This window comes from Cyprinus carpio, chromosome A18 (genome assembly GCF_018340385.1).
Source record: "Cyprinus carpio isolate SPL01 chromosome A18, ASM1834038v1, whole genome shotgun sequence".
In the NCBI taxonomy this organism is placed as follows: domain Eukaryota; kingdom Metazoa; phylum Chordata; class Actinopteri; order Cypriniformes; family Cyprinidae; genus Cyprinus; species Cyprinus carpio.
This window is the reverse complement of record NC_056589.1, coordinates 25102635-25126947: the sequence shown is the minus strand read 5'-3', so window position 1 is coordinate 25126947 and position 24313 is coordinate 25102635. Positions and strand designations below refer to the sequence as shown.

The 24313-nt window shown below is 35.2% G+C and overlaps 1 protein-coding gene across 1 annotated transcript in view; it reads right to left on the bottom strand.

The window, feature by feature from the left end:
• Positions 1–24313, bottom strand: part of LOC109108892 (SH3 and multiple ankyrin repeat domains protein 3-like) — a 225644-nt gene that overhangs the window by 83439 nt on the left and 117892 nt on the right. Inside the window, 7 exon segments of the mRNA XM_042775608.1 lie at positions 1080–1422; positions 3552–3618; positions 8764–8841; positions 15610–15726; positions 19340–19507; positions 21727–21878; positions 23600–23708. Coding sequence (XP_042631542.1) covers positions 1080–1422; positions 3552–3618; positions 8764–8841; positions 15610–15726; positions 19340–19507; positions 21727–21878; positions 23600–23708 — 1034 coding nt within the window.

Below are 24313 nucleotides of genomic sequence, written 5' to 3'. Positions count from 1 at the left end.
AGAAGCATCCTTTTCTTGGAAGTACTATGGTATGTTTAAAACCATGTATTATACAGTACTATAGTATTATACCATAACTTGTAGCATGCTATTAAAATGGTATTCTTGGAAATACCATGTAAATACTATTCAACATGAATTTCAGTACCATGGTATATTTCAAAGTACCATAGTAAATTTCTCTTTTTTAAAGGATATTTAAATAAAATTGACTGGTAAACAAGACAAATATACTGATGAAGAAAATATATATATTTTTTCCCGTTCAGCTAAACTCAGTAAAATGATAGTACTAATAATTATCATATATATTACTATTTGTATTTTCAAATAACTCCTTCAATAGTTTCACCTTGAGGAAAAAAATAAAAATACCATAGTCTAATTCCAATGGTAGCACTGAACCATGGTACCTCCCCAAAAATATTTTTGCAGGTGAATATTTTAGAAACAGAATCACACTTTGTTATTGTTTGACACGTCTTGCAGTGGCCGATGTCTGACTGATATGTTGAGAGTTACAATGAATCATTGATTATTTGACAGTGCCGTTACAGGAGGAGTAAATATTCACAAGCCCAGACAGAATCTGCAGACTTTTCTGCACTGATTTGATGGGGATGGATATAAACATAGAAAAATTGTGGTAAGATGAATACACTATTACACAAATGTTGGGTTGTTTTCAACCCAAATGCTGGCTATGGAAACTGTATTAATTAGACCCAATTTGGGTTTTAATGGTCTGTGTGTTTCTTAGCGGCACTTAAAGCCTGAGGCTTTGCCTGTACTGGGACTATTTTCATTGGCGGAAAAGAACAAATCAACAAAACAACTGGTCAAATTTGGCTCATTCAACAATTTTCATAGACTTTTTAAAAAGCAATTTTGTTTAACTCTATAAGCTGGTAATTGGGTTGGGTTGTTTTCAAACCCAGCTTTTTTATAGTGTATGAAGAATACTGAAGTACATAATCAAATTAGCAAAATATTTATTAAACAAACTCCCAATGGGCAGGCAATTTGGACGGGTGGAAATCTGCAGGTGCAAATCGGGACTGTGGATGTGCGATGCTCACCTGAGGCGTCCGCGGCTGTGGGAGTGCGTGAGGGGCGTGTGTCGGCGTACTGCAGGCGTGCCGGGCTCCTGGCTGATGCGCTGGAGGGAGGGTGAGCGGGAGTGCGAGGAGAGCGAGCTGCCTGTGCTCTGCAGGCTGCCGTCGGCCGCCGTGTCGATCCCGGTGTGTGCCAGAGGGGGCAGGCTCCTCAGAGATGGCACGGGCGAGTGGGCGGGACCTGTGTCACCCACATTGTTCAGATTGTTGTCGGAGGCGGAGCGAGGAAGCAAGCGTGATGATGTCAGCGTGTCACCTCCGGTCACGCGCCGGCGATTTGTGTAGGAAGGCGTTTCCCTGAAAGGCACTGGAAACAGAAAAGAGTAGGTGTCAACAAAAGGGCACATCAAACAAGAGGGGGCCGTACGTGACAAACTGTCAGGTACAATTAGCATAATTTGTAAATGAAGGGTACAGCAACCTCATCGGGCATTCAAAGTGGTAAACAAAAGACGTACTCCAATTACAAAGCACCTCATCTATAATTCATTACCAAAACACACTTCCTCCTGTCCTGACCGCTAGCACAGCGGTCGTTTGCTTGGGACATTTTTTTGGGGGGTAAAAAACTATCTTGTTTACCAATAACTGAGAAGTGAGGCTGTTTTTTTCTTTCTACTGAGGAAAGCAATTAGTACAGACCATCAACACTAGATGGCAATATCTCACCTCTCCTAGATGCAGATAAAACTCTGTACTGTTGCTGTTTTAAAGCTAATATGTAGATAAAAATGCATGGTGTGGTGTATATCAGGGTCATATGGCTCAATGACAGCCTTATTTAATGATACAACATAAGAAAGAGAGAGAAACAGAGACAAGCAGGATAAAAGAGAGCACAGTGCCATCATCCTGACATATGGTTTGCTGTCATTTTTATAGCCGATTCTCTCTAATCTCTAATGTAAATTAAGTATTGATCAAACCGCTGTACTGAACATCCACATGTCACCTGATCAGACATGAACAGCTCTCTGCCAATCAGAGCAGGGCGTGAGAACAAGACACTAAACAAAACAACAAATAACTTTCTTTCTTAATTGGTTTTGCCTCAATGTAACTGATGTTACACTGAACACTGAGTGATGATGTATTTCATATTTCAAGACTGTATTTGTACCATATTAAGAAAAAAAAAAAAAAAAAAAACTGGGATGGCTTGCGTATTTTGCCTACTTATAGCTATTTACATTTATTTGGTTAGTTGTGTGTGTGCATTTGAGATGTGTGTGTGTGTGTGTGTATAGTTGTGTTCTAAATGAAAGTCTAAACAATTTTGCGTCATAAGTACATTTCTCTTGTTTTAAGGATGAATAAATAAAATAAACTTTATTTTTTTTTATTTTTTACCAGGGCAGCTCAATGTAACTAATTTTTACTGCATCTGATAATTATTAATATTACTATAAAATAAATATATTAAGAAAAATGTAATATACATTTAAGAAATGTTTTTTTTTTTACTGAAATGTATTTAATGTATTTAAATCTAAATAAAATTGATTAGTAAACAAGACATTTTTTAACCAGTGCAGCTCAATGTAACACATTTTTTACTGCATTTGACATGATTAATATTACTAAATTAAGTCAAATTGACAGTACTAAAAATTATCATATATATTACTATTAGTAATTTTAAATCAGTCCTCCTTCAATAGTTTCACCCTGAGAAATCATCTAAGGGCCACTTACAGTAAGATGGGCTGCTTGTTTAAGCAGTGTAAATACTGCGCTCTGTAGTCAAGCTGTCTGCTTGTTTAAATCCTCTACTCTTCAGCTCATCCATTCAGGGTGAAAAGGCCAACTGTCCAACCCACTCAGGACACACTCGCTCACTCTCTTTTCCTCTCACTCAGTGACTCATGGGAAGGAAATGTGTGGAGAAAGACAAAGAATGGACACATCCTGAGAAGCTTCAGCATTAGTGACAAAATACCAGCTCCCCTCTTGTAAACAGTGTGTTTTAAGATGGGTTCTGAATCTGTGTGTGCGTGAGAGCATACGTCCCATCCTTCATCGAGGTCACACACCGTTCTGATGAGATACCAGAGCCTGCGGCTATGCTCCCATTGGCTCAAATCAAACTCCCAACACCTGCTGAGCCTCTGGGATTAACCCCGCTCCGTCGCCATGACAATGGTACTCCACACTAATGGGTACGATCCATTACAGCGGTGCGACAACTGGCAGCACACGGAATGAGCTAAACTTGCCGTAGACGCGGGCGAATAGAGTGATGACTCTCATTCAACTGAACGCTGCAGACTCTCAAACACACACGGACACACAAGGGGGCACTCTCATTTTCATGTTTCCTGGCCGTGGTGCTCTGCTGCATTTGTAAGGATTCATTAACACAAGGGATTTTCTGCATTTGTTTGCAAATTCAATAGCAGATAATGATGGTGGAGGTAACGTATACAAGCCACTTACCAACATCTGATGCTTTGTGAGTCTTTATAATTTCTGCCAGGTCAAAGTTTCCAGCTATAATAGCCACCTACAGAGAGAAAGAAAAATGGGTTATATTTCTGCCAAACATCCCTGGGCAAACAAATACCCCAGTTACAGATTTATAACACTGCATGCAACAGGATGTTATGTTACCTGCACACCCCCCACCCCCTCCCAAAAAACAACAACAAAACAAACAAGCAAAAAAAAAAAAAATAAAATAAACTAAGCTAGCAATTCATAAGCAATAATGAAAGTTGTCAGTCATTGGCTACTACAAAATTATTACGAATGACTGTACATGATCCTGTTTACAAATAAATAAATACATGAAATATTGATTATATACAGTGCTGAGTGTAGCTGAGAATATGGAGTGAAGCTAAGCAGGATGTACTACAGTAAAATTCAAAACACTAGGGTTCGGCTGACAGTATTGGGCAATTAATCTTAATTTTTATCTTGATAAACCGATATCAGTTCTTAAATACCAAGATCAATATTTTACATTTTACATTTACATTTAAGCATTTAGCAGACACTTTTTTCCAAAGCGACTTACAGTGCATTTAGGCTATACAGTACATATTTTTGTCAGTATGTGTGTTCCCTGGGAATTGAACCCACAACCTTTTGTGCTTTAATACTTTTAATATGAAACGGAGTCTCAGCTTTCAAATTCTGTCAGTTATACAGAATAAATATGGTTTTGGCGCTCTTTAATGTGGCATGACAGACGACGTAGTCTCCTCTTCCGTTTCACTAGCAGTTACAGCAAAAAGAAACATGAATGAACATCAGGAGGTCCAGTACAACCTACTGAAATGTAATCACGTCTCATGAAATCAGTGTTTCAGTCAGGGAAAGTCATCAACAAAACAGCTTGTAAACATGCCATGTAAGTAGGAAAGCCTTCATTTCCCATATAGCTCGATAGTTAGCTAGAAAAAAATAACTGTAAACAGGAACATTTCGCTAAACATATGCACTATATTCCTATATACCTTAAATTTCAACAACAAATTGTAGTAAAATAGAAACAATTATATTAAATGTTCATATAAAAACTTGTGCGCAATTTAAATGTTTGTATACAATGTTTTTATTTTACATTATATCTAATATATCTTAAAATAAATAGCAATTTAATCTGGACTCTGTACCAACTGACAGGGTTCCTTGTATAATTTATAAAGTTATTTTAAAATGGAAAAAAATCTAGTCTGTCTAGAGAAACAACATAAACTGAATAAAAAAAAATCCTGAGCCTGAAGTTTTTTTTTGAAGGGGGGGGGGCTGGTGTTTGAAGAGAAACTGCAAAGACGGACTTACTTCAAATATTGACGATAATAACAAAAATACAGTAACAAGAGCTTAAAGTGCTTAAACTGGTAAACTGAGACTGAGATAGACATGACTCTCTTCAATGATTATGCTTTGCACCGTTTATTTAAAAGTACTATGTCAAATAAAGTGTTTTCTTCTAAACAATAACAAGTGCTTAAAGTGCTAAAGAACTGAACTGCTAAACTGAAGATTAGAAGTGAAATCAAGGCCATTATCATGAGGGCCTTGGCAGCATTGGAAACCATGTGCACATTCTCTCCAGATACGTCAAGGAGGTATGGGTTCTCCTTCCTTGCTTGAGTTTCAAGGCCAGACTTTTTTCCTCTCATGACTGCATAGTTGTCAAGGAGGATGCTGGTAACTGTGTCTCCACTCAAGACCATAAGTCTGCATGACATCTTTAAGTTCCAGCATAAGGTTTGGGCCATTGGCAATGTTCACTTTTCTTATCTCCACATGTTGTGTTATTACTCTGTTGCTTTCATTATCAAAAAAGCGAACAAGCACATTGAGTATTTTTTTCCATATTCAAGGTTGTTGCTTCATCAACACTGAGTGAGAACATGCATTTTTTTTAGCTTCTCAGACAAACATTTTTTGAACTGTAGTGCAATGCCATGAGTGTTCATGTAACTCGCATGTTGATTTGAAACCGACAGGCTAGTTAACGCTTTTTTTGTCTTCTGCCATTTTTCTACACAGGGTGACCAGTGGCTGCAAAATTCTGAATGACAAATCATGTTCTGCTATAAATGTGCACAAACATTTTTAAATCGCAGACACGGTCAGTCATAGACAACGGTGTGTCAGCTGTACCAGTTGCTCCCGGCAACGTTGTGGTAAGTTTGAGTGCATGGGCAGCGGCTCTATGACCGGAGTTACTGTGCTATTTACATGCAGGAATAAAAAGGTTCTTGACTGGAAGAGGAAAGAGTGGCATGTGAAATTTTCTTTTGATTTACACACTTTATATATTGTAAATAATCTTTTCAACCTCTCTTGTAAATATTGCTATCTTTTTTCATACTTAACTCTTGGAAATATTTCATCATTTTCAATATATATATATTTTTTTGTTCAAGTTTAGATTGTTATAGTTTTCTTGTTTTCAAATGATAAATGGAGCCAGCCTCCAAAAAGAATCCCTGTCTCGTTGCTGCATTCTCATTACACTATACCACAACACTTGTCTAATCACAAATAACTATTTTTACTATACTATTGTGAGTGTATTTGCAATAGGATATAATTAGTATGAATGTACAAGTGTTTGCCATAAGTATTCTAGTCTTAACATATAAATAATATTTTTATTTAATAATACAAATTATGATTTACTATGTTGTGCACAAATTAACACACCAAAACCTTTGGTCATTGTATGAAAGTATGAAGAAGTATCATACAGCTCCAGGTATGCACATACAGCAATGATAAGTGTGTCCTCCATTGTTGTTTCGGATTTTCCCTCCGCTTGCTACGTCGTAATCACATCACTAATTGAGCAAGCTCCTGATTGGTTATGGCGGCGCAAAATTTCGCCAAAGTTCAGATTTTTCAACTCGCGCGTTTCGCGCGTAAAAAGGCAGGTTGTCTTTTCGCGTCTTTGCATTGACTTAACATTGAAATCACTCGCGCCAGACGCTCTATTCGCGTCTGTTGTGAACGCACCATTAATCATGACGAGCAAGCACTTTCTTACCGCTGCTGCCATACAGTAGCTTCCTCGAGCAAATCGTGCAGAAACAAGCCCCGGACTTTGAGTCCTTTATCGATTGCAAGGACATCATCCCCAGGTTTCATAAACTTGCGCTCCATTTTTTTTTCTCCGACAACGCTAACGTGACATTGACGTATGGGTGTCAATCCATAGACAGTAAAGTGTCAATCATACTGTGTTGCAAGGACCCACCCTTCTCTGCTTCTGATAGGCTTGTAACGTTAGTTAAAGCTGCGTTCCTCTCATATGATTGGTAGGTGAAATAAATTGGCTCGAAAATATTAAACCGCATGCGCAGGCTCTCAAATATTTTTTTCCCCTCACGGCCACACGCCGGAGATCCGGCACGGTGCCGGAATACTTTAAGCCCTCTTTCCTTAAGAAAAACCGACTGTACTGTATCTGATATATATCAAACAAACATATTTATATCAAGCACAACGATGTTGAATTAGATTTGTGAATTCTGTGTCAATACCCAGCCCTACAAAGTAGTACAGTACCATAGTAGGCCTATTACATTTTAATTTACATGGTACACCATTGCACCATGGTCCTTTTCTGTCTCAAATAAAGACCACAGACCAATAACTCATGTAATTCTGTCTAATATGATACTTACAAATGTGAAGGCTAATTAACTTTTCCTCACTAAAAGCTGAATCAAAGCAGCTGTCTAATGGTTTCCTTGTTGGTTTATGCAGCCGCACCAAGTCGGGTTCCCCCTCCCCTTGTACTAACAAATTAACTTTGATCTGAGCAGAAAATTAGTGTCAACATCAATTGTACTGTGAGTTCAAGCAGTGAGCATCATGGAACAGAAGCAGACAAACACCAATCCCAATATGATGTTAAATTAAGCATCACATTGTACATGTGGACCAAAAGGGCACGAGTGAACCATTTGACTTGTCATGTTGACATGCTGCTAACACTAACTCAACAAATGCTAACATGGTTAATACACACATTCAGCAAAACCCAAAAACTAGTAGAATATGGTGTTCGAAGGGGGTAGAGTGAACCAGACAGACTGAAAAATTGAAGTATATTACAATATTTGTTTAAAAGGTTGAACTCTGTACAAATGTTTATTTTTTAATAATACTGTATTTCAGCAAGGATGCATTAAGTTGATCAAAAGTGACAGTAAAGACATTTATAATGTTACAAAATATTTCTATTTCAAATAAATACTGTTCTGTTGAACTTTGTATTTATGAAATGATCCTGAAAAAATCTGTATAATGGTTTCCACAAAAAGTTTTCAAAATTGATTATATATATATAGATATAGATATAGATATAGATATAGATATATAAGTTTTTTAAGCATCAAATCAGCAAAATAGAATGATTTCTGAGAAATCATGTGACACTGGAGTAATGATGCTGAAAATCAGCTATGTATCAGAGGAATAAATTACATTTTAAAGTATATTACAATAGAAAAGTATTTCACAAATTTTCACTTTTTACTGTAATTTTAATCAAATAAATGCAGCCTTGGTGAGCAAGAGAGATTTTCAAAAACATTTGACACAAATCCTACTGGCCCTATAATTTTGAACGGTATTGTACAAATAGATTTTAGACACTGGCATGATGGTAATACCATAGTAAACCAACTAAAAGTACCATGGTTTCTTATCAATTATATTTTACATGGTACCATAGCCAAATCATTCTTTTCGAAATATTTATAGTACCAATGTATGTATAAAATCTTAGATTTATGTACCACCTTTCCATTGTAAAATTGATTAAAATATCAACATTTCCTCTTACACTGTCCACCATCTTAAATCAAAATGTTCTCGGAGGTACAGTAGTTGCAAAAGTGCTAACTTACATTTTGGTCAAATCAAGGTGTCTCATCATTTGGCTGCCTACCAGCCTTTTCGTCAGAAGTGCCTAGAAATGTTATCTAGGTAGATGTCTTCATGCCATAAGAAGGCCAGGGAAAATTCTCAAAACGCAGCCCTGAAACTGCTCTTGGCCTTAAGTTAAATACAGTTTGGCTCTGTAGGCTGTGAATGACAGCATCAGTTTAAATGAGATCCAGCTCCACTAACTCTTCCACGGTGTTTGATCTCCAGGAACCCAGAGCTCTTGCGCTCTCACCTGGAAGGCAGTTTGGCTGTTGTAGTTCTTGATCTCCTTATTCGCCCCTCTGAACAGCAGAACTCTCGCGCAGCTATCCTGGAGAGAGACAAACAGAGAGATTACAAGCGTTGTGATAATTTGTCACTAGTAAAACATGTACATTGCATGTCCATGAAAATTTGCCCTAGAAAGTTTTGGAGTGGGATGAGTGTGTTTGTCTACATGCGTGTCGCTTTCACAACAACAGAAATGACAAAACTGATGTTCCACTGGGACCAATTAGCTCACCAGCTCATATGTAGGTCTGCTATCAGAGAGAGAAACAGAGAGAGAGACACAAACACAGAGCTGCTCTAATGGCAGTGTTTCTCTATGGGCATCTGAGAAGGTCAGCACAGCATCTGGCTATCATCCCTCTCTCTCTCTTTCTCTGTAGACAGTTTTGACAGTCCACACACACATTTAGGAGCTGTACCACACAGACATGACTCAGCTGGGATTGGTGTCCTAGTTTCCTAACAGTGGTGAGAAAGCATCTCTTGGCCCACTAACACACCTTCAGTAGAACCTGTGTGCTGATATTTAATTACACTTGTATTGCACTTCCTGTCTGTCTCTCTCGCAAACACACAAATTAAAAGTGTCTCTGGTAAAAATAGATAGATAATTGGTTATATAACTATGCAATTTTATATAGTGTAGCGAGAAAACTATAATATATATATTTTTTGTACAGATACTGTTCAAACGTGTGTGGACATTAAACATTTTTGTGTTTATTTTTTCAAAGAAATTAATACTTTTTAATTTACTTTTAGCAAGTATGCATTAAATTGACCGAAAGTGACAGTAAACCATTTATGATGTTATAAAAATGTTTACCTTTCTTTTCATCAGAGAATCATGAAAAAATGTATTTCCACAAAAATATTAAGCAGCACAGCTGTTTTCAACGTTGATAATAATAATAAATGTTTCTTGAGCATCACAAAATAAAAATAACAAAAAAACATCTAAACAAAAAACTGACACAACAAAATTAAAAAAATATTCCAAAAAATCACCTCTTTTACCAAATTAATAAATTACATATATTAACATATAAATTGCTATTTTAAATTGTATATATTTATATTATATATTATTCCACTGCACCTGGTCCATTCATGGAAAGTCTTTCGCATTGTGGAATACATCGCCTGGTTCCATGCATTCTATACAGTACATACTGCAAAAATATCAGCATGACAGTAGTATGATAGTATGCTATTGGGAACAGTCTGTCATACAGGAGACAGAGTAGAGCACTGCATGTGTTTAATGCTACAGCTCTGTGCAAAAATCGATATGTAATTTCGACTGCAGAGTGAATTAACAGAACGATGATTGAGCTTCCAAATCACACAGACTTTTTTCCCTTTTTCTTTCTGTCTTTTGCTCTTTATCTCTTATACACTCTTCTGCATTATTGATCCATTTAAAGGACACAAACCTTCAGAAGTGAAAAATAATATGCTATATACACTTCTGTAAAATAATAAATCAAAAGTCATCAGAGCTGCAGAGGTCTGGAGAAACAGTAGTATGAAAACACAAACTTTACTGAATGTGGCCTTTTATGTCAATTTGACGTTTCAATGGACCGAATGTCTGCTGGACAATAGAGCAACATGTGACCTCTAGTGGTGAAACTTTATAAGAACACAACTAAGAGACAGATGGGATAAAGTCGCCATAAATTCTGATTCACTCTGCAGCTTATTTGGCCATGAACTCCACCAATAAGACAAAAACAGTCCACAAAAATTCAACTACACCAAAAAAAAGCACCAGCATACCAAAATAATGCACCAGCATACATTAAAGACATAAATTATTCAGATATGCAAAGAAGACATCAGATTTTCGGTTCAGCAAAAAAGTTCATAACACTGAACACACTAGCAATCACATAACAATACTAACAATCACACAATCAATCCTTAGCAACCACACAGCAACGCCCAACAAAGACCCACAACATCCTAGCTGGATGTTTTGTATTTGAATTGCATATAACATTTCCATGCATATGAATTACACAGTTTTGACATAATCTAATAATTTTAATGTGACATTAAAATATATTATTGTCAGATATACATAAATGAAACTGGTAAAACAAAAAAAAAAAAAAAATAGGTATGATTTCTGTAATAGTACTAATGAACTGAATGTTTTAAAAACACAGTAACCAGGTTTATGTCTACCAATAAATACATTTGTTTCAAACCCATACATTTTAATAAACTGAATATTGCTTGTTCCACAGCTAGCCATATTCAAACCATGTTCATACATATTAAATGAATTAATTTAATTGTTTTCACTTGTTTTTGATTTGTTCACTTGTTTTTAATTTTATTTAATTAACAGATTTATTCTGATTCTAAGCAATTTGAAAAAAAAAATCATTTTGAAAATATGATTAAGTAAAACCAAATAGATGCAAATAGTCAAAAATTATGCCTTTTTTGGGGGGGCGTGCAGAAATCATACCCGTTTCATTTATGCATAACTGACAAATGTACGTTTTATTAAATTTTATTAGTTTATGTTAAAACACTACAATCCAAACTTAAACCCCACATATATGCATTTCAAATGCATACATTTTAAATTTAGGCCTAAATAATTTTTGAGAATGTTTTACTACAGTCTTACCTTAAACCTCTGGCATTTTTACATGATTAATGAGACACATAAAAACACAAACAAATAAAAAGTAGTCCTGACCATAAAATACACAAAATCATTTTATTTATTATTATTTTTTTTATATATATATAACTATATATATATATATATATATATATATATATATATATATATATATATTATATATATATATTAATCATTTATTTATTATTATTTTTTAATAGTTTTTTATGTATTTGCTTTATTTATTATTATTTTTCTAGTAATATTATTTGTCTAGTTATAGTTTTTTTTTGTTTTTTGTTTTTTTTTAAATCTGTCCTTTAAGTATGAATAGAAACACACATGAACTCACACAAACACACATTGGCCTAGAAATATGCATGGAGACTTGCCGTTGATGTATAATGAGACATTTGATCATGAAGAGCGTGAAGTGAGTGGCTAAACTGTAGGTTGTTCAGCTTTTATTCTTTCCAAATGGACATTTGGTCCCCAAAAAGCGAGCAAAACCTGACCTCCCACTCACAGACAAATCTCATCAGCCGTCTTATTATCCATAGCTGTAAATTCACTCTTCTGTTCCACATCAGGTGGTCATCTCTTCCTCGTTCACCTCATCCTGCTCTCCCCATCATTTTAGCACTGTTTCACACTCTCTCTGTCTCTTCTTTCATCATTGCCCTCGTAGATTTTCTCTCGTCTATCCAGTAATGCCTCTCTCCTCAGGCTGATACGTCCTCTCAGAGGATCTTTCTGGGAATCGATCCACTCTAACATCTCCTCTGAGCCCGAGCTAAACATCTGCAGAGAGTCCTTAAACCTCGCTATCACCGCTGAGCACTGGTAAGGGAGCACACACACACACACACACACACACACACACACACACACACACACACACACACACACACACACACACACACACACACACACACTTACTTCATGACAGATTTAGCAAACTCCTGAGCACACTTTTTAAAGTGAATCAATCAATCAACCAATCAATCAAACAATCAATCAACCAATCAATCAAACAATCAATCAATCAATCTTTTAATTATATTACTATATACTATAGTTATATATAGTTATAAAACTTACTAGCTGACCATATTAGACATCTTTAGGACATTATTTAAACGTTTTAAAAGTAATTTTCCCTTTAGAGAGCATCTCTAAAAGGACCGTTTTGACAGACTTAGTTAATAGGAGCACAACTTAGCAAATTTGTTTATGTGATTTTCTTTGCTGTCTCAGCAGCTCTGTAATACGGCTCAGAAAGATGTGAGATGCCTGGTGCTGTGCATGTGGGTTCGTGTTTGAGATATGACAATTGAGATAAACATTAACATTTCAAGCCAAACTTGAAGAAATGAATTTACAGAATATCATTAGACATCAACGGTTGAACTATGATCTAGGATTTTTCTTTAATAATCAGAGCACTATTTTTATGTTTTAGAAGTTCAAGTTTCATTGCAACATCTACATGTTTTTGTAGTTTAGATGTTATTGATCTGTTTGTAACTGACTTCATCCAGACTGGATGTTACATTAGTGCAGGTCAGCTGTAGTTTAATCTCATTATAATGAGTGGAATGAAGATAAACAGAAACCACAGCTGTAAAATTAGACTTTGAATGCTTTTTTTTTTAAACGACTTAGACTTTGAATGCTTTTATATAAAACTCATTCTAATTAACTAGAACTCCAACCATAAAAGAAAGCTTTTTGCCTATTAGAAAATATTAATTTCTTAAATTTTAAAATGAGTTTTCCCTGAATTATATTCTATAATTGTACTGTTTTTTTTGTACAGTTTAGCAGAATTTTGTACAACTTAGCTTAATCTTTGACCAAGACTATATAGAACAAACATGCATACAATCAGCCATACATTTTGCAAATAATAATAAAAAAAGAAATTCATACTTGTATTCAGCAAGGATATTTTAAACTTGATCAAAGTTAACTGTAAAAACTTTTATATTGTTATAATTGATTTCTTTTTCAAATAAATGCTGTGCTTTTGAACTTTCTATTCATCAAAAAAAAAAAAAAAAATCTAAATAAATTCTCAGTATCCCAGTTTCCACAAAAATATTAAGCAGCATAACTGTTTTCAATACTGATAATAATAAGAAATTCTTGAGCACCAAAACAGCATTTTAGAATGATTTCTGAAGGGTCATGTGTGAAGGACTGAAATGCAACTTTGCCATCACAGAAAAAAAAGAAAAAAGAAAAGATAAAATTTAAATATTAAACAGACATTTCAATTTGTAATAATATTTTTTAAAAATATTACTATTTATGAATAAATGCAGACTTGGTGACTTGGGAAGCACAAGGGACCTCTTTTAAAAATGATTTTCATATTTCATGTCAAATATTCTTATCCAAAATATTATAAACTCTTATAGACTCAAATTAGTACATATAGTATATAATATATGTATATACTGTATAGTAAAACTCTGTTTATATTTATAGTATTGTACATCCTCAATCCTCAAAAAAAAAAAAAAAAAAACTCAAAATAGCCAAAGCTCAGCCTATTAGTGTAACCCAGGGGTGTCTAAAGTCCGGCCCGTGGATGAATTTCAAACGGCCAATCATGCATTGTCAACACAATGTCAACACAAGGTGACAGCAATACATTTTAGGCTACATGTAGCAGCAAAATGCCAGTGTCAACAATATAATAACTTATTCGCTGCCTAAAGTGGAAGAGCGCTACTTGAGAACTGCTCTGCATGTAACGCTATGAGCTCTGCCTACAGACAGCACAGCTCGAGCTCAGAACAAATGCATTCACTCGCGACCACTCAACAGCGCTGTGAGATTCCATGAGAGTTCAGAGCAGAGGTCTCCGATACAAACCACAGATGTCGGTGACTAAAACTAGTTTAAAGGCAGACGAAACAGCACTGACATTCTCAACAACACTGACTGAGAAACAGGAGGAACATTGTGACAACAATCCAGTTAGAATACTTTACAATCCACAAATCACCAACATTTACAATAGATTTACTGTTGTAACACTAACTTTAACTGTAGTATTGTGGCAGAAATGTAGGGTATTCATATTGAATTTTGTTTTATTATTAATGTAGATATGTAGGCATATTGAATGTACTGTAAGTCAGTAATGAAATATAGGCCAAATTACAGACATTTTAGTTATAAGCAGTTTTGTGCCATTTCTATGTATACTAAATAAATGTGTTTATAAACTAAATACTATAAAGCCTTTCTAGATATCATAATTATTAAAATTTTACCCTTCAAAAACAAGGTTGTTAAAATGTTTGCAGATTTTTATATCCTAAGCACAATTCAAGCTGCTGTTACTGTCAACTGTTTACTCTTATATATATCTTACACACACACACACACACACACATACATCCATCCCCCCGTTGTGTCCACATCATCGAATCTGGCCCCCTTTAAAAAATAGTTTGGAAGCCCCTGGTGTAACCAGTGTATCAGCCAGTCTCAATAACAGACAATTGAGATGTACTTTAGAAGCAGGTTCACAGACAATTCAATAGCAATAACAGTTTCAATAGCATGAGATACTGTGACTCCACGTGTTTTCAGACGTTTCAGACTGTCTTTATGTTTGTTTGAAAAGAAAAAGAAAACAGCACATGGAGTTCTGTGACTCCATGTGTTTTCAGACGTTTCAGACTGTCTTTATGTTTGTGTGGGTGTGTGTTTTGGGAGCATCCATTAATACTTAATAAGAGCAGAATTAAAATGCATGAGGCCTCCACACACACACACACACACACACACACACACACACACACACACACACACACACACACACACACACACACACACCTGAGGATGAGATCACTCTTTGTGTTTCTGTGTGACTGCATGAACAATCTGTGACCTTGCTGCTCTGTATACACTTATTAACTCTGATACTTACAACATATTACACATCATACAAATTGCTAATGCCCGTACATATAGATGTCTGCATCTGATTGTTTTGCCTGGCTGAAATGAGTGCAGATATTTGAGGCAGTATGACTGAGTGTGTCCTTGTGGGTTCAGGCATCTGAGCCTGAAGTGTGTGTGTATATATTTGTGTTATCTGGTTGCTAAGCGAATACATATGAGTGAATGAGTGTGTATTATTACCTGGTTATAGAGAGCACACACGTGCAGGGCAGTGTTTCCAGAAGCGTTCTGAGCGCTCATGTCCGCTCCGTAGAACAGCAGGTGTTCCAGATGCTGCACATATCCGTGACGACAAGCCTGACAACACACAAACACACACACACACATGAAAACTTTGCATCGGTATGGCTGTTTCTGTTTTGTGTCAATTTGCAGTCTGCACAGAACTAAAATACACCTCGCTCTCACATCAATATCTTCCCACCCTATCAAACAAGAAATGGACGTGCTGTCCAGATGCCCTTATGGTTAATCCATTGCTGCTGACCATTGAGGTTCAGCAACAAAAAACTTGACTTAACACATCACAGTAAAATGATACAGACAAGAAAACCAAACCAATTAAAAAACAAAATGTTCTGTTGTACATAAAAGAGACAACTTTTAATTATTGTTGTTGATAATATTGTGATATTATTACTGTTAATAACAATAATAATAATAAACTCAATATAAAAACTCATATTTTTCCTAAGTATTTAATTGTTGTTGTTGATGGTATTATGATATTTATGATATTATTACTGTTAGCAAAATAATAAAAAATATTTTTTTAAGTGATAATATTATAATATTACTATATTCCTACTACTAATAAAAAAACTCAGTTTAAAAACTCTTGTTTTTTGTATTTAATTGTTGTTGTTGATGATGATGGTCTTATGATATTATTACTGTTAGTAAAAAAAAAATCAGCATTATTATTACTAATGATAATATTACGATATTACTCTTTAGTAATAATAATAATAATAATAATAATAATAATAATAAACTCAATTTTAAAAAATCTTATTTTTCTGAAGTATCTAGATTTTACAAATAAATTTAATACAGATAATGTTGCCTTATTTTGACCCACTCAATTAAAAAATAAATAAATAAATTGGACACTGCAACAAAATAAATAATGTAAGGGACAAGGCAATTTCAGGCAAACTGAAACATTTGCACAAAATATTTCTGAGAGATTATAATATGATTTTCCTAAATGTACAAAATTGGATTTTTGTAAAGAAAAAAGTTGGAAAAATATAATTATCTTATTTTAATTATATAGACATTAAATGTACCCTAAATTGTAGAATAGCTCATATCCATCACACTGGATTTTTTTTTTTTCATTAAGCTTGTCCCAGTACATTTTGGGATTGCCTTCAAGCAGATTTATAAGTTGGGTAAATGTACCTTAGAAGGCAACATAATTAAAATGCTGTCTACATAAGCAGTGCACTAGATTTTTGAACAGAGCTAATGTTAACTTTAGTTCCACAGTGTGTTTGAATATAGGTTCACTATAATTGTCAATGCATAATGAGAGCTAGAAAGAGACAAGAATGAATGTGTTCAGATTCACATTTAACCATTCATTCAGTGATTTACAATATACACAGCCATTTAAAGACACACACACTAACAGATGTGCAAGGATGACTATCTAAACTAGAAAAACTACAGTGAAAAGCAGCCTCATTGAGACACACGCACTTGGCATTTGCTCGGGTTGCCATAGGTTCTCTTTACAAATGACAAGTGTAGGTCAGACAGATGGATGAGAACATTAGTAGGAAGGGAGAGTGGTGGAAAAAATAAATATTACGATAAGAAAAGTGCCCACCTTCCTAAACACACACATACACAAATCAGCCCTGTCAACTGCTGTTCTCCTTTCTGCCACACGAAGACTCCTGAGGGCAGTGTGTGTTTGTGAGGTGTAGGTAACATAGTTTAATAGCATTTCCATCCCATTTTTGGGCCTGATCTAATTTTGGGAATGAGCCTTGGGTTAAACACTGTAAACTCGCAGCGGCGGCATCGGTGTATACACACACACAGTCCTATCTGTCCCAGCAGCTCTGTCCACCCTCAGGGCATCTATGCCTCCATCCATACATACGTTTCCAAACGTGACACTCTCAGCTGCGGTTGAAAAATTACTGTTTTTCACAGACAGAAAAGAGACTGCAAGCTCTCATCTTTCCTCTCAAAGCATGGCAAAAAGAAACTAGAATATCACTGCTTGCAAAGCAGCAAAACAACATGTTTGTTGTAAAATAATACAGGAAAGAAAAAGAAAAGACATGGGACAAGGGAGGAAGTGGTAATTTAAGGATTATTTCAAAGTCTAATCATCTATATAATAATAATAATAGTTATTATTATCGTCAACACCAATATTAATATTAATTATATAATAAATAAAATAATAATAATAACAAAAATAACAACAACATTGTGTGTGTACATATGTTGTAGTTGTTTTATGTAATATATATATAAACAGCAATATTAATATGAATTATATATTACATATTTTGTTCATTAGGAGTAACAATAACATGTGTAAAATATATATTACACTGCATATTAAATATATAATGAAAATTATTATTAGCATTAATATTAACACCAATATTGATGTTTATTTGAACAAAGTTGGCAAAAATAAAGCTATACAATATGTCCTAATAAAGTCACCAGATAACTAGTGAGCAAATGTAGAGCAAATGAGGTGTATTCATTTTAAATCCTGTGTGGAGGTTAAAACACAAGTATGGATACTTCTGTCTCTCTCTCACACACACACTTTTCAAACTTCTGAAAAGGTCAGATGTCATGGATGCCAATGTCATGCACCAGGAGCAGCTAACTGAGAGAAATAGTATAGAAGTGAGTGTGTGTTTGTGTGTGTGTGTGTGGCCAGCCTCCAGAACATGGACAGAGATGGAGAAAAAGCCCTTGCAAGACAATCTCCTACTGTATTACCCCGCAGTAATCCACAGGCTCAGCCGATTGTAAGTCAATTGTGACCTGACCGTGTAAGTGTGTGTGTGCTATAAAGGCCGTGTTCTATTTTGTTGTAGTATTTTTTTTTTCCCTGAAGTCCAAGTTTATAATGTCTTGCACCAAAAACAGCTGTAATTTAATTTTTCATTTTCTACTGTCTTAAAAGCAGACCCACACTGCTTTTAAGGCTAACACTTTATGTAAACGATCTTGGTTATGATTGGCTAACCTCAACAGAGACTAGCTGCTGAATACTGAATATGTATTTACAGTACAATTCAAAAAATTGGGGTTGGTAAGATTTTTTGGTTGTTTCTGAAAGGAGTCTCTTATGTTTACAAAGGCTGCATTTATCAAAAAAAAAAATTGAACAATAATCTAACAATAATAAAAAAATGTTAAAAAAGCCACTCATCTTATTTTAGATGATAAAAATGAAATTGTTTTTCAGGATTCTTTAACAAACAGAAAGTTCAAAAGAACAGGATTTACTAAAATCGCACTGACCCAAAAATCAGAACAGTAGTGTATATGTAAATGTGGACAGGGAATGTGGTTGTGATGTCAATATTATGACATTATGACCCATTTTTGGTGTCACTTGGGTTAAGGCTGCTCTGTGCCTGCTCAAAATTCTGTGCAGAGGCACAATGCCGCATGAAAGTCAGACTAAATTATGCCGGCTCTGATCTGGCTTAGTCCCAAGTATCAAAGCATACAGCTGTAACTGCTGTGGAAGTGAATTTATGCCACCTCTGAGCAGCATTAAACAGTCTGTGTAAAGACACCTAAATGCCACTTCAGAAGCACTTCTGTGCCAGCTTTGCAGTGTAAATTTGGCATTTAATTCATTACTTTGAAGGAAGCTTTGAGAACACAAACAAATTAAAACAAAGTGTGTTACCTGGTGAATCTCCTGCCAGCCGTTCTCATCCATGCAGCCCACCTGAGCGTGATCATGCAGCAGGAGCTCGCAGCAGTACGGGTCGCCCCCCACCATAGAGCTGTGGTACAGAGGAGTCAGGCCACGACTGTCCTTGTAATCCGGAGAGGCGCCCAGATCCAGCAGCGTCTGCACACACAAGTCATGTTCACTCCTCTCAACTACACCAACCAATTAGCCTGCTTCTTTTCTAGATTCAAATTTTTAACCAGATTAATCACACCCTTTTTGTGTGATTAATTTGACATGACAAATCAAAACATTAACCCCAATGTGTGTGGAAACAACGTGAATGTACAGAAATGTATCTGTGAATCTATTACAATGTATGATCTGTGCATCTAGAGTGCTCATTCATGGTTTGTTTGAGCATCAATCAGAGTTGCCAAGTCCACTCATAATAGACGACTTTGGGCTTCTTTTTTTTGTTCAGATGTTTGAAAAATCCCGGGTTGTGTTATTTTGGCCTTATTTAATAACAATACGGTTGCTTGTTAGGAAAATCTGACACATGTATGGAAATTCTTTACATGTATGTTCGCCGTATTCTCCAATGCATTACTTGACACTGTCTGCTCACAGTTAATAGCCAATCAGTGCAATAAAGTGCTGTAGCAAAATTCGACAAACATTCCGCCCCCTCCCCCCCCTCACTGGAGAGAAATCATGTTCAACATGAAGGCGATTTTTGAATTAATTGCATGCGTTAACGTGTTAACATTGACAGCCCTGATTAAAAGACATGTCAGCGAACCCCATGTTCCAGCACCCCATATTCATATTCTTTTTTGCTTTTTACAGAGCCTCAGGCTGTGTCTGAGACTATTTCAGTGACATCTGTCAAATATTAGGATATTTTTTGCATGCTATTCCATAAAAAATTGCATACAGCATATCTGTATGTGTCTTGCTCAAGGGCATGATGGCAAAAGTTCAAGGATCGCCCCAAATGGAGATTGAACCTATAACCTAAGTAGTCAAGTAAGACTTTTGACTATCGGCATTAAGTCTGGAGCACTTTGCAGCTTATCCTTGCAGATTTTCTGCTAGCTCCTACCAGTTCTGTAATGCAATATACATCAGTGAATCAGTGAATGGACTGTAGGTGTGCTATCTGAGACTAAGACTAGACTGCAACAGCCAAGCTGATTTATTAGCCGTGACAAGTCATTCAAGACTCATTTCATGAGTTTACATTCAAAGGGTATAATGAATAAGAGGAACGATGTGGAAAAGGGAGAGGTTTGGCATCAAGCTAAATGCCACCTACAGGTCAGACTTAAATATGTAGAGAAAAGACAGACTTGAAGGAAAATAATAACGGCTGACGATCTGTCTTAAACAGTCAGGATATGGGAGACTGGGGCTAGTTGTCCCAAATTTTACTAAAGTGAATATATCTCATTATCTCAGGGTAGGTTTGTGTTTTACAGTAAATTTTTGTATATGCAGACATTTGTAAAAAAAACAAACAAACAAACAAACAAACAAAAAAAAAACAATACCAATAATAGTCATTTAATTTTTAATTTTTACATGGACACACACACACAGGTCGAGAGGGTCGAGAGGACATCTTGAAATATACTGTATATATATATATATATATATAAATATATATATATATATATATATATATATATATATATACATATACATATACATATATACATATTCATATACATATAAATATATTGTACTGTATGCATATTTTACATTTATGTGTTATTTTATTATTATTTATACAATTTAATATTGATGTGTGTGTGTGTATAAAAATATATATAATGTATACAAGTGTGTGTGTGTGTGTGTGTGTATGTGTGTGTATCTATCTATCTATCTATCTATATATAATGTATATATATATATATATATATAATGTATACAAGTTATTCTTTTTTATTGTTTATTTGGCCAGCAAATATTGTGATTAATAAATTGATTTTTGAAAACCTACATTTAAAAATAATGCTGATGTTATTGAGGCGTTATAGTTACTGAGATACCACTTTGTGACAACTACCCTGGTTGCCTCTCTATGTCCTTAGGTTTGTGATCAATATGTCATTAACATATAAAAACAACACTGATATGCCTCTTTCAGTTGAACTTCAGATGACACATCAGTTGTGTACGAGTCCTCTGCTCCAGCAAAAGATCTGCTCTGATCATTATAAAACACAGCAAGCTTTTATACAGCCCGGTGTCAATGAACGCTTTTCATCTTTGTGCCACTCTATGACTCATGTCTGGACAGACACACACACACCTCTGATGTCTCTTTCAAGTATGTATTAGAACCCCGTGTTCGCTCCCATTGCCAGCAGGATGAGTGTGTTACTCACAATAAGTGCCGTGTGGTTCTTGGTGCGGACTGCTTTGTGAAGGGCAGTTATGCCGTCTCTGGTCCTGAAATCCAGGTGAGCTCCTCCACTCTTTAGAACCTTTATGAGCTCTGCACAGCCTTCCAGTTGTGATGCCATTGTCAATGGACATTCTGTGCACACAAAAACAACTGTTGACATCTTTTGTGCATTTCTGATTTTTTGTAAAGGAGTGGTTTAACAAAACCAAAAACAACAACAACAACAAAAAATGTGTTCTTCTGTGGAACACGTAAGGAAAACATTTAAAAGAATGTTCATGTTGCTCTTTTCTATATGACCAGGGACTGTAATGATAATTTTTTAAAAAAGTGCTTTTTAGAGCTTGATGGCCACAGAAATGTTTGCAAAAAAAAGCATTTTCTGTTCCACAAAAGAAATAATGTCACAGGTTTGAAACAATTTCTCAACATAAGAATTTTAATATTTTGTGTGAACTGTCTTTTTAAGCCTGTTGCATTTTGATTCTATCTTTCGCTTCTGGTCTTTTCTGTCCTTTTAAAGATCAGGGATACATGGACTGCGATCAAATTGTTTAGCTTCTGTCTCCAGACAGCTTAACACTGACTGTGAGATGCTGCACAAGCTGGAGGTCACGGCTGCTCTATCTGTAACAATTACATGTGTGTATACAAACACCAACTCTTCGATTCCTGTCCATCACTGTGGCCAGAGGTCAGTTCTAAGCAGTTCCAAACAAATGCATGAATAAATCTGAATAAGTATGAGGGAATTTGCATTGAAGTTGTTCTTATCTTCCCAGCATGCACTGGAAGAGGTCAGACGTGACTGCACTATAGTCATTAATGCGGAACAATCTGTCCCTTTCTTTCACTCTAATTGAAAACTGAAATGAGGAGATACAAGTTCTCAGTGTTTAAGTACTGAATAAGACCAAAAAGATCACCAGGTGACATTTAACGCTAAAATTTCTGACAAAATTATTGACTGAAAATGATTCCTGAACACATGTAAATGGGATTCTTCGACTGTGGATGCTTTTAACTACTTGAACAAGGAAATGACTTTAAAATTTTTTTTTATTTTTTTATTTAATTTATGTTAAAACCTTTAACAAATGTCTGGAATAAGATATGATCATGGTTTTGATCAAACTTCAAGTGGATTTTGCAAAATAATGTGCGATGAGTTGCCTTTTTGATATGGTGTGTGATGCCAATAACATTTTTTGAAGTTGAATTAAGATAAAATGTGTTAATACAAGTTAGCTAGCAGTGAATTAACATAAAATAAAATAGATTGATGACTAATTAATTAAAATTCAGCAAAACACAAACAAAAATACTCTCAGATCATGATGTAAAAAAATCTAAAATACATTACTACTACTACTATTATATTATTATTTAGTGTCACTTCTCATTTCAAACAAAACCAAAAATAAAGTTTTTTTTTTATGCATTCCATGATGGTAAAGAAAGTTGGCTAAGTTAATTGGGAGGAAAAAAATCTATAACAACAATCCATACACATAAATATCAAATTAGTTGAAACCAACCTTTCCACATTTTTACCAACAATACTGACATTGTTTAAGGGGACCAAATAGATCATCAAACTGAACAACTACACAAATATGGTTCAAATGGATACCCACTATTACCCTACAGCATGCAAGAGTGCTTCAGTTCAAATTCAGCTGCTTTTGACTGACCCAGAGCCAAGAGATAAACGCTGAAAGAACCGGGTCATGGCACCAATTTAACAGTACAAAGCAAAGTCAATATGTACGCTGAGGCATACACACACCAAAAGATGGACATTTGGAAGATGTTAGTGAATTTAATTTTTGAGTTAAGTTAGTATCGCTTACCTCCGGTCTCTGGGTCATGGAAGTTTGGGTCAAGCCCTTTCTCCACAAACTTTGATACCTTCTCAACGTTCCGTTGCTGAACATATTCCATAAACTTCTTCAAGTTAGCCTGAGGGAATGAGAAAAAACGAGAGATAGAGAAACAGAGAGAGATGTGAGGCAAGCTGAATAATGCAAAAGTAGGATAAAAGCAAAAACAGGCAAGTTTTCCCAAGCGGAAGAAACTGAGATGGAATAAAGCTCCTCAGTACTCCACAGAAAGGACTTAATTTTAGCTTTTTTTGGAGATTCACAGATGGAAGCCTTAATAAATACATTAGAAAATCTGTTGATGCTGCAATCCTGATCCACAGTTTACTGCTTAACCCCTTAACTGTCACTCACATTTTTGAACATAGAGATGACTTTGAAAGTGCACTTTCCAAACTAAATTTTTCATAAATTCATGAACACTTTTTATAACAGATATTGAAGGACCATTTTTGTGGTAATGCAATGACTGATTTTAAAAATGGGTTTTTTTTCAAAAAGGATGAATTTTGAGATTTTAAGTTTGATAATCAATTATTTCTAAAGTGTGACAGAAAAAAAGGCAACGAAGAAGACTTTTTTTTGACCAGAAACTCCTGTTATGAAGATTTTTGAGGGTGGAACTCTTGTCATAAATGAATCTATTAACTTTTCCTACATATTTTTTAACATGTAAAAATATCT